Source organism: Ranitomeya variabilis, chromosome 2 (assembly GCF_051348905.1).
Source record: "Ranitomeya variabilis isolate aRanVar5 chromosome 2, aRanVar5.hap1, whole genome shotgun sequence".
Classification (NCBI taxonomy): domain Eukaryota; kingdom Metazoa; phylum Chordata; class Amphibia; order Anura; family Dendrobatidae; genus Ranitomeya; species Ranitomeya variabilis.
This window is the reverse complement of record NC_135233.1, coordinates 243,196,882-243,214,352: the sequence shown is the minus strand read 5'-3', so window position 1 is coordinate 243,214,352 and position 17,471 is coordinate 243,196,882. Positions and strand designations below refer to the sequence as shown.

General features: G+C 50.7%; 1 protein-coding gene across 4 annotated transcripts in view; it reads left to right on the top strand.

Moving 5' to 3' along the window:
- The first annotated feature begins 54 nt into the window (after nucleotides 1–54).
- Nucleotides 55–17,471, top strand: part of SURF4 (surfeit 4) — a 31,805-nt gene continuing 14,388 nt past the window's right edge. Inside the window, exon 1 of one of the 4 annotated variants that reach the window (XM_077284338.1) lies at nucleotides 55–75. Coding sequence is in view for 2 of the 4 variants with exons in the window: in XM_077284334.1 (XP_077140449.1) it covers nucleotides 126–251 (126 nt within the window). In the remaining 2 variants the exon portion in view is untranslated. Of the gene's footprint in view, nucleotides 76–113; nucleotides 252–11,005; nucleotides 11,264–11,324; nucleotides 11,426–17,471 lie in introns of those variants that run through there. The other 3 variants (XM_077284334.1, XM_077284335.1, XM_077284336.1) reach the window with 3 other exon arrangements.

Genomic DNA, 17,471 nt, shown 5'->3' with positions numbered 1-17,471 from the left:
GTCTGCAGTCTGCAGGACTGGTGCTGTCATGGAGGAACACTAACAAAATCACTGATTAAACTGCTGCAATCAAATGTAAGAAAATGGTCATGGGGCACAGGCTTCATGTGTGCAACGCCAAAAATATGCTTTCTATGGCCCAAATCGGTGTCATTATTTGCTGCGCAAGTCTCAGTGAACACCACAAGATCGAGGAGGAGACCCCGAGCTCAGGGATATATGGTGTTATAGGGTTTATTCGGTATTTTCAGGTAAAATAACTGTTTACTGTTAGAAGAAAGCCTGTGAGTCCTGCATTCCCCATCCACTAATGCAGAGAGCCTGTGAGTCCTGCATTCCCCATCCACTAATGCGGAGAGCCTGTGAGTCCTGCATCTCCCTCCCACTAATACAGAGAGCCTGTGAGTCCTGCATCCCCCTCCCACTAATAGAGAGCCTGTGAGTCCTGCATCGTCCTCACACTAATAAAGACCATGTGAGTCCTGCATCCCCCTCCCACTAATAGAGAGAGCCTGTGAGTCCTGAATCCCCCTCCCACTAATACAGAGAGCCTGTGAGTCCTGCATCCCCCTCCCACTATTACATAGAGCCTGTGAGTCCTACATCCCTTCCCACTAATGGAGAGCTTGTAAGTCCTGCATCCCCCTCCCACTAATGCAGAGCCTGTGAGTCCTGCATCTCCCTCCCACTAATACAGAGAGCCTGTGAGTCCTGCATCCCCCTCCCACTAATACATAGAGCCTGTGAGTCCTGCATCCTCCTACCACTGATACAGAGAGCCTGTAAGTCCTGCCTCCCCCTCCCACTAATGCAGAGAGCCTGTGAGTCCTGCATCCCCCTCCCACTAATACAGAGAGCCTGTAAGTCCTGCATCCCCCTCCCACTAATGCAGAGAGCCTGTGAGTCCTGCATCCCCCTCCCACTAATGCAGAGAGCCTGTGAGTCCTGCATCCCCCTCCCACTAATGCAGAGAACCTGAGTTCTGGATTTGCCTCCTACTAATATGGAGTCTGTGAGTCCTCCATCCCCCTCCCAATAATACATAGCACCTGAGTTCTGCACCCCTCCCACAAATAGAAAAGGCCTGAGTTCTGCATTCCCCTCTCACTAATACAGAGAGCTTGTGAGTCCTGCACTACCCACCACTAATACATAAAGCCTGTACGTCCTGCTTTCACCTCCCAGTAATACAGTGAGTCCTGTATTTCCCTCCCACAAATATAGAGAGCCTGTAAGTACTGCATTTCACTCCTACTAATACAGAGAGCCTGTGAGTCCTGCACCTCCTACCACTAATGCAGACAGCCTGTGAGTCCTGACCTGTATTCCCCTCCCACTAATACAAAGAGCCTTTGAGTCCTGCATCACCCACCCACTAAGGCCGGCGTCACACTAGCGAGTTTTACGGACGTATGAGCGCAGAAAATACATCCGTAAAATACGCATAACACACGGCCCAATGATTCTCTATGTCCCAGCTCCTATCAGCCTTATTTTACGGATTTGTTTTATACAGTCTTCTACGGCCGTACAAAATCGCAGCATGCTGCGTTTGTCACCGTATTGCGCAAAAAAATCGCCAATGAAAGTCTATGGGGGCGAGAAAAATACGGATTACACACGGACCAGCAGTGTGACTTGTGAGAAATACGCAGCGGTGTTCTATAGAAAAGCCGGTAATTCAATTGCCGGCTTTTCATTTCTCCTTCACAAACCCGACAGGATATGACACATGGTTACATACAGTAAACCATCTCATATCCCTTTTTTTTTTGTATATTCCACACTACTAATGTTAGTAGTGTGTGTATGTGCAAAATTTGGGCGCTGTAGCTTGTAAAATAAAGGGTTAAATGGCGGAAAAAATTGGCGTGGGCTCCCGCGCAATTTTCTCCGCCAGAGTGTTAAAGCCAGTGACTGAGGGCAGATATTAATAGCCAGGAGAGGGTCCATGGTTATTGCCCCCCCCCCCTGGCTAAAAACATCTGCCCCCAGCCACCCCAGAAAAGGCACATCTGGAAGATGCGCCTATTCTGGCACTTGGCCACTCTCTTCCCACTCCCGTGTAGTGGTGGGATATGGGGTAATAAAGGGTTAATGTCACCTTGCTATTGTAAGGTGACATTAAGCCAGATTAATAATGGAGAGGCGTCAATTATGACACCTATCCATTATTAATCCAATAGTACGAAATGGTTAATAAAACACACACACATTATTTAAAAGTATTTTAATGAAATAAAGACACAGGGTGTTGTAATATTTTATTATACTGGTAATTCACCTGAAGACCCTCGTTCTGTAACAAAGGAAAAATAAAAGAACAACAATATCTCATACCTTCCGTAGCTCAGATCAAGTCCCACGAAGTAAATCCATCTGAAGGGGTTAAATCATTTTACAGCCAGGAGCTCTGCTAAAGCAGCGCTTGTGCCTGTAAAACCCCCGGGAATGAATGGATTGCATGGGAATGACCTGTAGTTACCTTGAGTTGCGGTGATGCGCCCTCTGCTGGATGTCTTCATGAACTGGAGCCTTGGAAAAGTTCCCACGCTCGAGTTCATATGAGGACATCCAGCAGAGGGCACCTCACCGCGACTCAAGGTAACTGTCACGGGAGACCTAAGTATGCAAGAGCTAATGACCCGGGCCCCTGCGATTTCCCTCAGACTAGGGAAACCCTGACTGACCCTCTCCCAGAGTTTACACTGATGGTGTGCATGTCTGAGCCTCCACCCTCACCCTGTCTCCTGTTTCAACCCTAGGCTGAAACCTCCACCCACCACCCAGTGAAGAGACCACACACCAATACCCACAGTTAGCACAGACAAGGATAACGGAAAAATATGCAACACGCCGCAGTCACTCAGGAATACACTATAAGTGCACAGGGCAAAATAAATACAAATATAGGAAGGAGAGAATAAGACAAAAGGAAATACACCACCAGCAACGATACTCCAACTCCAGACCGAGATAACCAAGCACAAGACAGAAGCTATAATCGGCGACGCCCAATGTTCAGAAGAACTATTTAAAGGCAGTGGGCGTGGCCCAGCTTCCAATCCGAGCACCAGCTAAATTAACCCCAGACCAGCTAGATAAAATCTAGCCGACGCCACTGAGCACATAGTGGACAAAAGCGGAATTACCGCTGTCTGTCGAACGCCCTGGTATGAACAGCGTCCGACATGACAGTACCCCGCCTTCTACGAGGGACCCCAGGGCCCTCATGGCTTATAGGACCCGGCTTGTCCGGATGACGGCGGTGAAACATACTGACCAGCCGATCCGCATGAATGTCCGAGGCTGGTACCCAGGACCTTTCCTCAGCCCCATAACCACGCCAGTGTACCAAGTACTGTAAAGTGCGGCGCACTACACGAGAGTCAACCACCTTGGAGACTTCGAATTCCAAATTACCATCCACAAAGACTGGAGAAGGCATTGGTGTCGCGTCCACAAGACCCACCACCTTTTTTAGCAACGATCTGTGGAACACGTTGTGTATCTTATACACCGTAGGAAGCTCCAACCGGTACGCTACTGGGTTAATGACGGCGGCGACCCTAAATGGACCAATAAACCTTGGACCCAATTTAACGGATGGTATTTTGAGTCTTATGTTTTTTGTGGACAACCACACCCAGTCATCCACACTCAGGTCCGGACCTGGCACACGTCTACTGTCAGCCACATGTTTGTACCTAGCACCCACACTCAACAGGCGCTGTTTCACTCTCCTCCAGACTGATGACAATTGTGCTCCTAACTGGTCCTCCTCCGGAACGCCGGAAGAGCCCCTCTGACTCAAAGTACAAAATTGAGGATGTAGCCCGTAAACACAAAAAAACGGAGACTCCCCAGACGACTCCTGGCGGTGATTATTGATGGCAAACTCAGCCAAAGGAAGGCACGTCGACCACTCCTCCTGGTTATCAGAAACAAAGCAGCGTAAGTACTGTTCCAAATTTTGGTTCATACGCTCGGTCTGACCATTTGACTGAGGGTGAAACACCGAAGAATGAGACAACTTGATCCCCAGCCGTGAGCAAAATGCTTTCCAAAATTTTGCCACAAACTGAGGCCCCCTATCAGAAACGATGTCAGACGGAACCCCATGAAGTCTGACCAACTCCTGCCCAAATACCTGAGCCAGAGTCTTAGCGTTAGGCAACGAAGGCAAAGACACAAAGTGTGACATTTTTGAGAACCGATCAACAATCACCAAGATGACCGTGTTCCCAGCTGAGGAGGGCAAGTCAGTGATAAAATCCATGGAGATTTCCGTCCATGGCTTACTAGGTACCTCGAGAGGAAGTAGTGTGCCAACAGGACGGGAGCGGGGCGTCTTAGCCCTAGCGCACGTGGTGCAAGCTGACACGTATGAGACCACGTCCTGTCGGATCTTGGGCCACCAAAACCGACGTGACAACAACTCCAAGGTACCCCTAACCCCTGGGTGGCCAGCCAGGACAGCATCATGATGCTCCGCCAAAACCTTTAAGCGGAGATGAAGCGGTACAAACGTTTTGTTGATGGGAAGCTCAGATGGTACCTCCTCCTGGGCCTCGGCAATCTCAGCCTCAACCTCGGTAGTGAGAGCCGAAACCACAACACCCTTTTGGAGGATGGGTACTGGATCTTCCCGGGGTTCTCCCCCCGGAAAACACCTGGACAGAGCATCAGCCTTAGTGTTTTTAGACCCAGGTCTGTAAGTGACAACAAAGTTGAACCGCGTGAAAAACAATGCCCAGCGAGCCTGCCTGGGAGACAGACGCTTGGCAGACTCCAAATAAAGCAAATTCTTATGGTCGGTAATAACAGTAACCTGATGTACTGACCCCTCCAAGAAGTGTCGCCATTCCTCAAAGGCAAACTTAATAGCCAACAACTCCCTGTTGCCGATATCGTAGTTACGTTCGTCGGGCGACAGTTTCTTGGAAAAATATGCGCATGGTCGCAAACCGCTCAAGGATGAGTCTTGTGACAGCACCGCCCCCACACCAACCTCCGACGCATCGACTTCCACAACAAAAGGTTTCGATACGTCTGGCTGCACAAGAATGGGGGCCGAAACAAAACTGTTTTTAAGAAATTCAAATGCGCGCACAGCAGCCTCAGGCCAAACGGAGAAATTGGTACCCTTTTTAGTCATGTCAGTTAGCGGTTTAGCAATGATAGAAAAATATTTGATAAACTTCCTATAGTAGTTAGAAAACCCAAGGAACCGCTGAAGTGCTTTCAGGTTATCAGGACGTTCCCAATGCAGCACCGCTTGCACCTTAGCGGCGTCCATTTTGAAACCAGAAGCAGACACAATATAACCCAAGAAAGGCAACTCCTGAACCGAAAAAACACATTTCTCAAGTTTTGCATATAGCTTATTCTCTCTGAGAAGCTGTAACACCTGCCTGACATGATCTAAATGAGTATCACGGTCGCAAGAATATATGAGAATGTCATCTAGGTACACAATAATTACAATAACGAATTTCCCCAAAACATGCGAGAACACATCATTTATGAAATGTTGAAATACTGCAGGTGCGTTTGTCAACCCAAATGGCATCGCCAAATTTTCAAAATGACCCTCAGGAGTATTAAAAGCCGTCTTCCACTTATCACCTTGACGGACTCTTATGAGGTTGTACGCCCCCCTGAGGTCAAGCTTGGTAAACCACTTAGCACCTGCCACCTGGTTGAACAAATCCGGTATCAATGGCATAGGGTATGGATCACGAACCGTAATCTGGTTTAACTCCCTGAAATCCAGACACGGGCGTAGTCCGCCATCTTTCTTCTTAACGAAGAAGAACCCTGCTGCCACTGGCGAGGACAAAGGCCTGATGTGCCCTTTGCTCAAACTTTCAGCAATGTAATCCTTTAGCGCTTGTCTCTCCGGACCGGAGATGTTAGACATCCTTGCTTTAGGCAATTTGGCCCCTGGTTTAAACCTGATAGTACAGTCATAGGGGCGATGTGGTGGCAACTCTGAACAACCCTTCTCAAAGAACACATCCACAAAATCCAGAAGTGACTCAGGAACGCTTGAAGTCACAGCAGAAACACATGTGGCCAAGCAATTCTCTTGGCAGAATCCGCTCCACTGAATTATGTCCTGAGTTTTCCAGTCAATAACTGGGTTGTGCATAGACAACCATGGAAAACCCAGAACCAATTGTGCTGGAAGACTCTTGAGCACCTTACATGTAACCTGCTCGAAATGAAGAACCCCAATGTGGAGTTTCACCTCAGCCACAAACTCAGTAATCTCCCCCTGTGGGAGAGGAGCAGCATTGATGGTGACCACGCGGATAGGATGAGGCAGTTTTTCGACCCTAAAACCGGCTGTGCGCGCAAACTCCTCATCAATGAGATTTGTGGCAGAACCACTATCCACAAAAACCGTGATTGGCAGCTCTCTGCCAGCGACAATAACTTTGGCAGGGAGCATGCATTGAGAAACCACCATGGAGGATATACATAACCTCAGATTGGACTCCTCCACACCCTCTGAGCTTAGAAGTTTTCCGCCGTTGCGTTTTTCTTTGACAGCAGAGGACAAATATTAACAAAATGACCAGTTTTACCGCAGTAAAAACAGGCTCCCTGCTTCCTGAGTACAGGGGCTCGATGCTTAACATGTGACACCCCTGCGATTTGCATAGGTTCCGTGGGCTCACCTGCAGCAACCTCACGTGAACCTAAACCTCCCACAGGCAGCGTCTCATGCTCCCCCTGACGCAAACGGCGATCAATGCGGACAACAAGACTCATAGCGGAATCTAGTGAAGCAGGAGTCTCGTACATCAGGAGGGCTTTTTTAACTCATCCAGAAACCCCATGAATAAACTGACACCGCAGTGCGGGATCATTCCACTGAGTGTCGACCGCCCAGCGGTGAAACTCAGAACAGTAATCCTCTGCAACACGCTCCCCCTGGCGAATAGTGCGTATCTTAGATTCTGCTAGAGGCATTCTGTCAGGATCATCATAAATGTGTCCAAGAACAGAAAAAAAACTCTCCACAGAGTTAAATGCAGCAGAATCAGATGGCAAAGAAAACGCCCATGCTTGGGGGTCCCCGTTTAATAATGACAACACCAGGCCCACACGCTGAGCCTCATTACCTGAGGAGACCGGACGCATCCGAAAATACAGTTTGCAAGCTTCACGAAAAGTAACAAATTTACTGCGTTCCCCAGTAAACTTTTCAGGCAAAGGAAACTTAGGCTCAGCAACTCTACCTGTCACTCCGGCTTGCACATTAGATACTGCTAGTCCCTGTTGCTGCACTGCCCCCCTCAACTCAGTGACCTGTAGGGACAGCGCCTCCAACTGGCGGGTTATGGAATTCATGGGATCCATGGAATTCAAATAATGTTGGCCGATTATGTCACGGGAGACCTAGGTATGCAAGAGCTAATGACCTGGGCCCCTGCGATTTCCCTCAGACTAGGGAAACCCTGACTGACCCTCTCCCAGAGTTTACACTGCATGTCTGAGCCTCCACCCTCACCCTGTCTCCTGTTTCAACCCTAGGCTGAAACCTCAACCCACCACCCAGTGAAGAGACCAAACACCAATACCCACAGTTAGCAAAGACAAGGATAACGGAAAAATATGCAACACGCCGCAGTCACTCAGGAATACACTATAAGTGCACAGGGCAAAATAAATACAAAAATAGGAAGGAGAGAATAAGACAAAAGGAAATACACCACCAGCAACGATACTCCAACTCGTAGCTCACCACTCCAGACCGAGATAACCAAGCACAAGACAGAAGCTATAATCGGCGATGCCCAATGTTCAGAAGAACTATTTAAAGGCAGTGGGCGTGGCCTAGCTTCCAATCCGAGCACCAGCTAAATTAACCCCGGACCAGCTAGATAAAATCTAGCCGACGCCACTGAGCACATAGTGGACAAAAGCGGAATTACCGCTGTCTGTCGAACGCCCTGGTATGAACAGCGTCCGACATGACAGTAACTACAGGTCACCCCGCTTTCCATTCATTCCCCAGGGGTTTTACAGGCACGAGCACTGCTTTAGCAGAGCTCCTGGCTGTAAAATGATTTAACCCCTTCAGATGGATTTACTTCGTGGGACTTTACCTGAGCGACGGAATGTATGAGATATTGTTGTTTTTTTATTTTTCCTTTGTTAGAGAACGAGGGTCTTCAGGTGGATTACCAGTATAATAAAATATTACAACACCCTGTGTCTTTATTTCATTAAAATACTTTTAAATAATGTGTGTGTGTTTTATTAACCATTTCGTACTATTGGATTAATAATGGATAGGTGTCATAATTGACGCCTCTCCATTATTAATCTGGCTTAATGTCACTTTACAATAGCAAGGTGACATTAACCCTTCATTACCCCATATCCCACCGCTACAGGGAGTGGGAAGAGAGAGGCCAAGTGCCAGAATAGGCGCATCTTCCAGATGTGCCTTTTCTGGGGTGGCTGGGGGCAGATGTTTGTAGCCAGGGGGGGCCAATAACCATGAACCCTCTCCTGGCTATTAATATCTGTCCTCAGTCACTGGCTTTACCACTCTAGCAGAGAAAATTGCGCGGGAGCCCACGCCAATTTTTTCCGCCATTTAACCCTTTATTTTACAAGCTACAGCGCCTAAATTTTGCACATACACACTACTAACATTAGTAGTGTGGAATATGCAAAAAAAAGGGGATATGAGATGGTTTACTGTATGTAAACCATGTCTCATATCCTGTCGGGTTTGGGAAGGAGAAATGAAAAGCCGGCAATTGAATTACCGGCTTTTCACATATCTCGCGCTGAATTAAATATAAATACAGTATGTGTGTGTGTGTGTGTGTGTGTGTGTGTGTGTGTGTGTGTGTGTGTGTGTGTGTGTGTGTGTGTGTGTGTGTGTGTGTGTGTGTGTGTGTGTGTGTGTGTGTGTGTGTCTCAATGACATATATATATATGTATGTATATACATACTGTATTTATGTTTTAAAGAAACTTTGAGCACATAAATCCATTAGATGTCGGTTTTGCAAGCCTGCGAGAAAATATCGCAGTACGGATGCCATACGGAGGATGCTATGCGCAAAATACGCTGACACACCCTGCCTACGGATGACATACGGATCACTATTTTGGGAACATTTCTGCGTATTACGGCCGTAATAAACGGACCGTATTTACATACGCTGAGTGTGACGCCGGCCTAATACAGAGAGCCTGTGAGTCCTGCATTTCCCTCCCACAAAAAAAGGGGAGCCTGTAAGTACTGCATTTCACTCCTGCTAATACAAAGAACCTGAGTCCTGCATCTCCCTACCACTAATACAGAGAGCCTGTGAGTCCTGCACTCCATACCACTAAATATTCAAAATAATAATATCAATGTACTCACAGTGTAAGTGTGTACAAAGTCCATACCAAATAGGGGTTTATTATGAATCAGTACAAAATTTTTATTAGAAAAATATATTAACATACAGACAAGGATCGCCCTCCCACCAATACAGAGAGCCTGTGAGTCCTGTCCCGATATTTTCTCTTTTGGTACTGCCCTTGTATCTACCTCTTTCCAGCGGTACTGCCCCTGTATACTCACCTGATCTGTGATACTACCCCTGTACATTGGTACTGTCCCTGTATCCACCCCTGTCCTTTGGTACTGCACCTGTATCTACTCCTGTTCTATGGTACTGCCCCTTGCATCTCCTCTTGTCCTGTGGTTCTATTCCTGCATCTTTCTCTTTCCTGTGGTTCTGCCACTTGTATCTACCCCTCTCCTACACCTTGTAGCTACCCCTGTACCATGGTGCTGCACCTGCATCCACCCCTGTCTTTTGGTACTGCCCCCTGCATCCACCCCTCTGGTACTGCCCCCTGTATCTACCCCTCTCCTGTGGTACTGCCCCTGTATCTACCCCTCTCCTGTGGTACTGCCCCCTGTATCTACCCCTGTCCTGTGGTACTACCCCTGTATCTACCCCTCTGGTACTGCCCCCTGTATCTACCCCTGTCCTGTGGTACTGCCCCTGTATCTACCCCTCTTCTGTGGTACTGCCCCCTGTATCTACCCCTCTGGTACTGCCTTTGTATCTACCCCTCTCCTGTGGTACTGCCCCTGTATCTACCCCTGTCCTGTGGTACTACCCCCTGTATCTACCCCTGTCCTGTGGTACTGCCCCTGTATCTACGACTGTCCTATGGTACTACCCCTGTATCTACCCCTCTGGTACTGCCCCTGTATCTACCCCTCTCATATGGTACTGCCCCCTCTATCTACCCCTCTCCTGTGGTACTGCACCCTGTGTCTACCCCTCTGGTACTGCCTCTGTATTTACCCCTGTCCTGTGGTACTGCCCCTGTCCTGTGGTACTGCCCCTGTATCTACCCCTGTCCTGTGGTACTACCCCCTGTATCTACCCCTGTCCTGTGGTACTGCCCCCTGTATCTACCCCTGTCCTGTGGTACTGCCCCTGTATCTACCACTGTCCTGTGGTACTACCCCTGTATCTACCCCTCTGGTACTGCCCCTGTATCTACCCCTCTCATATGGTACTGCCCCCTCTATCTACCCCTGTCCTGTGGTACTACCCCCTGTATCTACCCCTGTCCTGTGGTACTACCCCCTGTATCTACCCATGTCCTGTGGTACTGTCCCTGTATCTACCGCTGTCCTGTGATACTACCCCTGTATCTACCCCTCTGGTACTGCCCCTGTATCTACCCCTCTCATATGGTACTGCCCCCTCTATCTACCCCTGTCCTGTGGTACTGCCCCCTATATCTACCCCTCTCCTGTGGTACTGCCCCCTGTATCTATCACTGTCCTGTGGTACTACCCCTGTATCTACCCCTCTCCTGTGGTACTGCCCCTGTATCTACCCCTCTCCTGTGGTACTGCCCCCTCTATCTACCCCTCTCCTGTGGTACTGCCCCTGTATCTACCCCTGTCCTGTGGTACTGCCCCCTGTATCTACCCCTCTTCAGCAGTGGTAGCGCCTGTCTCTCTGGTGTATCATTGCCCCAGTCATTCCGGCCTCCAGTAGCTGGGTCCCTGTGCCCGCCGTCTGCTCCGCCTCTTCCTCCCTCCCGTGTCTCTCCACCTCCCTGTGTTCTGCCCTTTAAGGCTTGGCCTACGTGGCAGGCCGGGGAGTAGCAGCTGCCGTCCGGGGAGGAGGGGCCGAGACTCAGCCCGACACCGGCACTGGTCATGGCCAACAACCACATGATGGGCGCCGCTGAGGACTTCGCGGATCAGGTGAGACCCAGGCGCCACGTCCCGTTCTCTCGCGGGGGCCACAGCCGGCACACAGCGCATGGCGCGGCCGGGCCTGTGTAGACACATGGAGGGGCCCAGAACTCATCAACCGGGCCCAGAGCGGAGACCACTGAGACTGAACAGCCGCTCCCTCCATGCCAGGTGCTGCCCGGGCACTGCTGGCACCGATGTAGTGACCAGTATAGAGGGAGGCAGGCACCGGTGTAGTGACCACCAGTATAGAGGGAGGCTGGCACCGGTGTAGTGTCCAGTATAGAGGGAGGCTGGCACCGGTGTAGTGTCCAGTATAGAGGGAGGCTGGCACCGGTGTAGTGTCCAGTATAGAGGGAGGCTGGCACCGGTGTAGTGACCAGTATAGAGGGAGGCTGGCACCGGTGTAGTGACCAGTATAGAGGGAGGCTGGCACCGGTGTAGTGACCAGTATAGAGGGAGGCTGGCACCGGTGTAGTGTCCAGTATAGAGGGAGGCTGGCACCGGTGTAGTGTCCAGTATAGAGGGAGGCTGGCACCGGTGTAGTGTCCAGTATAGAGGGAGGCTGGCACCGGTGTAGTGACCAGTATAGAGGGAGGCTGGCACAGATGTAGTGACCAGTATAGAGGGAGGCAGGCACCGGTGTAGTGACCAGTATAGAGGGAGGCTGGCACCGGTGTAGTGACCAGTATAGAGGGAGGCTGGCACCGGTGTAGTGACCAGTATAGAGGGAGGCTGGCACCGGTGTAGTGACCAGTATAGAGGGAGGCTGGCACCGGTGTAGTGTCCAGTATAGAGGGAGGCTGGCACCGGTGTAGTGACCAGTATAGAGGGAGGCTGGCACCGGTGTAGTGACCAGTATAGAGGGAGGCTGGCACCGGTGTAGTGACCAGTATAGAGGGAGGCTGGCACCGGTGTAGCGACCAGTATAGAGGGAGGCTGGCACCGGTGTAGCGTCCAGTATAGAGGGAGGCTGGCACCGGTGTAGCGACCAGTATAGAGGGAGGCTGGCACCGGTGTAGTGACCAGTATAGAGGGAGGCTGGCACCGGTGTAGTGACCAGTATAGAGGGAGGCTGGCACCGGTGTAGTGACCAGTATAGAGGGAGGCTGGCACCGGTGTAGTGACTAGTATAGAGGGAGGCAGGCACCGCTGTAGCGACCAGTATAGAGGGAGGCAGGCACCGGTGTAGCGACCAGTATAGAGGGAGGCTGGCACCGGTGTAGCGACCAGTATAGAGGGAGGCAGGCACCGCTGTAGCGACCAGTATAGAGGGAGGCTGGCACCGGTGTAGCGACCAGTATAGAGGGAGGCTGGCACCGCTGTAGCGACCAGTATAGAGGGAGGCTGGCTCCGGTGTAGCGACCAGTATAGAGGGAGGCTGGCTCCGGTGTAGTGACCAGTATAGAGGGAGGCTGGCACCGGTGTAGTGACCAGTATAGAGGGAGGCTGGCACCGGTGTAGTGACCAGTATAGAGGGAGGCTGGCACCGGTGTAGTGACCAGTATAGAGGGAGGCTGGCACCGGTGTAGTGACCAGTATAGAGGGAGGCTGGCACCGGTGTAGTGACCAGTATAGAGGGAGGCTGGCACCGGTGTAGCGACCAGTATAGAGGGAGGCTGGCACCGGTGTAGCGACCAGTATAGAGGGAGGCTGGCACCGGTGTAGCGACCAGTATAGAGGGAGGCTGGCACCGGTGTAGCGACCAGTATAGAGGGAGGCTGGCACCGGTGTAGCGACCAGTATAGAGGGAGGCTGGCACCGGTGTAGTGACCAGTATAGAGGGAGGCTGGCACCGGTGTAGCGACCAGTATAGAGGGAGGCTGGCACCGGTGTAGCGACCAGTATAGAGGGAGGCTGGCACCGGTGTAGCGACCAGTATAGAGGGAGGCTGGCACAGGTGTAGCGACCAGTATAGAGGGAGGCTGGCACAGGTGTAGCGACCAGTATAGAGGGAGGCTGGCACCGGTGTAGCGACCAGTATAGAGGGAGGCTGGCACCGGTGTAGCGACCAGTATAGAGGGAGGCAGGCACCGGTGTAGCGACCAGTATAGAGGGAGGCTGGCACCGGTGTAGCGACCAGTATAGAGGGAGGCTGGCACCGCTGTAGCGACCAGTATAGAGGGAGGCTGGCACCGCTGTAGCGACCAGTATAGAGGGAGGCTGGCACCGCTGTAGCGACCAGTATAGAGGGAGGCTGGCACCGCTGTAGCGACCAGTATAGAGGGAGGCTGGCACCGCTGTAGCGACCAGTATAGAGGGAGGCTGGCACCGCTGTAGCGACCAGTATAGAGGGAGGCTGGCACCGCTGTAGCGACCAGTATAGAGGGAGGCTGGCACCGCTGTAGCGACCAGTATAGAGGGAGGCTGGCACCGCTGTAGCGACCAGTATAGAGGGAGGCTGGCACCGCTGTAGCGACCGGTGTATAGAGGGAGGCTGGCACCGGTGTAGCGACCGGCGTATACAGGGAGGCTGGCACCAGGAGCTTGTTTTGGTTACCGGCAGGGTGGCATTCCCTGGAGACACTATCCAGCTGCCACCTGTCCATACCATGTTTACTGAACGGGACTGGTATTGTATAGTGGCAGGACAGTGTCTGCCAGCCTGGTCCTCACATCCCCGCACATATTGTAGACACCACCCGCCATCTTTCCTGTAGTCGCCATGTTGTTGAGTTACAGTCTTCGCTGCGGATGTTGGTAATATATCGGACCTGATTACTATTATCTGCTCGGTTGGCATTCGCTCATGACCAGGCGCTGAATGCAGGGTTCGGGCACCATTGGCTCTAAGACTGGCACCCTGTGATGACGCGCGGGTGTCAGGCTCCTCGTTCCCACCACGCAGTGACTCGCAGTTGGCCACGTCGTTATAGATTCCTCGTTTCTCGGTGTGTGCCAGTCACCACAGCTGTGCCCGGGATTTTCTTGCCCTCCAGGTAGCTTAGTGTGCGTTGTTCCGTGCATTGCAGAGAAGTGAGTGCCATCCTATGGGATGAGGAGCTGAGACTGAGCGGGTAGACGGGTCATCACCTCTGCCGACGAGCCGCTCTCTGTACCCAGTTTTTAGATTACAATGGGCAAATAAATGCTAAAGTGAGGAATTGGCAAATAATTTGCCAAGTGTTTCTGTGGTTCGGCATGGCATTCAAGTGTGTACATGGTGCCCGGGCATTTGTGTGTATCATAAGGACAACTCTGTTTATTGGCTGAGCGCCATGTTTGTGTATAGGGCAGAGTTATGTGTCTGTTACCCGGCGCCAGTGGGCATCCAAGGATCGATGTGTATAGTACCAGGGCGTCATTGGGGCAGTATGCGGACATTGGCACGTGTAGTAACTGGCACAATAGAATGCAGTGTGTGAGCAGGAAAAATAGGGCATGTTTGGGTACAGATCTGGGCATAACAAGTACCAAGGCACCGACGGGTTTTGTACCTGATGCCATCCGCACTTGTAGCATTGGTTGCAGTGTATGTAATGCATAGTATCTGGGCATATACAGTTTACAGGCCAGTACAACGGTGGGTGTATTATCCGGGCAGTGCCCTCTGCAGAATATAAGACCATTATTAGATAGATGGGCATCAGTTGGGTATTAGGGCAGTAGTGCCATATGGGTGGGCATTGCTTCAGTCCCACTAATTGGCATGGTGGTCATCTCTCCATATGGTTGCAGTACTGGCACACTCCTTGCATCCTAAGGCTCTGGCTGGCATCTAGCACTTGTCTGTGCCCGTCCTGTCTCGGACTGGTCATGTGATGTACTTAATTACCCGCATACAAATGTTTTCAGTAATTGAACAGTATGTCTGGGCAGATTTATACCGTGGCACACGTCAGGGCGCTGGGTAATGTTTACTGCCGGTGCAAGCCACATTTATAACTTAATGGGGGGGTCAGCATTGATCTCGGACCACCGCTGGGCTTGCCCCAGTACCAGAAGTCTCTGAGCCGTGCAAAAGGGGTTTCATCTCTGCCATCCTGGGAACCAGTAATGTTAAAGGGATACTCTCAGATGCAGCTGAAAGAGAACTGCCGGCCCCCCGGGATGGTGCCAGTTGGGGTCCTGTTTTTGCCGGTGGCTGACTCCCATAGAACATGTTGATGTCAAGTGAGTAGGTGGCGGCCTGGATATCAGTGACGCAAACGTGGGCACCATACTCGCCCTATGGATGTGCCATAAACAATACAATTGGGAATACCCCTTTAATGTTTTTGCTGCTAGTAGCCCCAGTGATCAGCTGTGATCTGTGAAGGATCCTGCCAGCAAGTATTCAATCTCCCCACAGCGCCTCCGCTGGAGAAATGACGTATTACACTGTGATGATTATCCTTGTGTATTTCACTAATCCGGACCTAAATCTGCGTGTGAACATATTCCGTATAGCCTGCGTCCAAAGACTCCTCCACCCCAGTGGAAGAGGTGCAGACCCTTCCCAGCCTATGTTCTCCGGACGTATCTGTGAAGAGCTGGTGGGGGTTACATCGGTTCCTTATTTATCTGCGCTGACGCTCGGCAGATGTTCATCATGGCGGTTTCCTGGAAACCCACTGACTCACGATTCTGCACGCTGCGTTAATGAGATGCTTTCCAACACTCGTTCCCATAGAGAGCGGCAGATGGCGAAGTCGGGGATCCGGGATGGGACGTGCGAGGGCCAGAGCCGTGCGGTAAGCTAGGACTCACCTGGCCGGCTGGTCCTGACGACCACCAATCCCCCTCCCCAAATTTTTTGCACTTTTACATTTTTTTTTTCTCTTCTTCCAAAAGCCACAACATTTTTAATTTTTCCGTCCAGATCGCTGGGATGCAAAAAAAAATCAGAAATTTTAAAAAGCGTTTTATTTATTTTGTGGGAGTCATAACTGTTTTGTTTTCCCATCCACGGAGCTGTGCGGCCTGTTTTTTGCACAGCGGGATCTAGTTTTTCTTGGTGCCACCTTGGGTACATACAATGTTTGGCGTCCTGAGAGAGGTAATTCTGGATGTTCAGGGCATTTTTTTTTTTTCTATTACAGGTTAAATCTCTCTATACTTTGATAGGACTTTAATGGATGGAATTTATGTTTGTTTAATAGTATTAAAACTCTTCTCTTTGTGCATTTTTAGCCTTGAACCTGTGACCGTTTAATGGCTTGTACTGAACGCTGCAGTCCCCCAGTATACACAAGAATCTGCGTCCCCTGTGAAGGCCGTCCTGTGGCTGGGATATAATGGTGGTCCGATGAAGGATCGGGCTGACATCCAGGCAGGATCGAGCTTTACATGCCTCTCGGAGATTAGCAGCAGTGATCGTTGCCAGCTCTGGGCTTGGCGTTCGGCTGTATAACACCCCACTCCTGTGCCCACTCGCACCCGGTGTGTGACAGTCATGAACTTCACACCTCCGGAAGGGTATAAAGGGGCTGTCCTGTTTACAAGCTCTCCCTTTTCGGAGCATAATAGCGGGCTCTTGTATTCTGGATCCTCTGCCTCTGACCACATTCATTTTCATAAGTGCCTTGTCATGCTTCGTTTTCCCCAGTGGTGGCGCTGCGGAGTGGAGTCCATTTTGATACGGCCTTTCAGATGGGTTTGCAGACCTATTATTGCTATGAGTGGGCAGACGGACATCTAGTGCTGCTTATCTCTGTGTCCTACTGATGTCACCCATCCAATCCTCTGTAAACCTGTAAAGTAGACCCCATTCCATCCATGTGTTGGGGCTGCGTTCTTACACTTTCTCCCTTCTCTTGCAGGCAGCTGCGGTTAGTATTAGCGGTCCCCCAGCACTAAGTATTAGAGCCTGCCGCATGCGTGTGTGCCAAAGCCTTGACCCCGGCCTTGATATAGTGATGATATAACGTGCACTTCCCTCTCTGTCCACTAGGGGCACATACATTTCAGGCCCATTCCAAGCTGCATGTGCACCATGAAGGGGGTCTTAAAGGGGTTGTCAGAGATTGCGCACAGACAAGGGTGGTAATGTGTCTGGTGTTAAAGCTCGACCTAATTTTTTTCTGAACTCAGAATTTTCCTGTATATTTTGACACCATGTAATGTGTTTGAGATGACGATTTGACATTGGTTCTCCCTCCTCCAGGTATAGCTGAGCTCCTACAAACTTACTGACTGTTTCCATTATGTGTACATGTAAGGGAGGGGTACGGTGGTGACTGGTGGTAGTAAATCCGCTATATTCTGTTCTGGCCTGGAATGTTCTCCCTGGGTAACG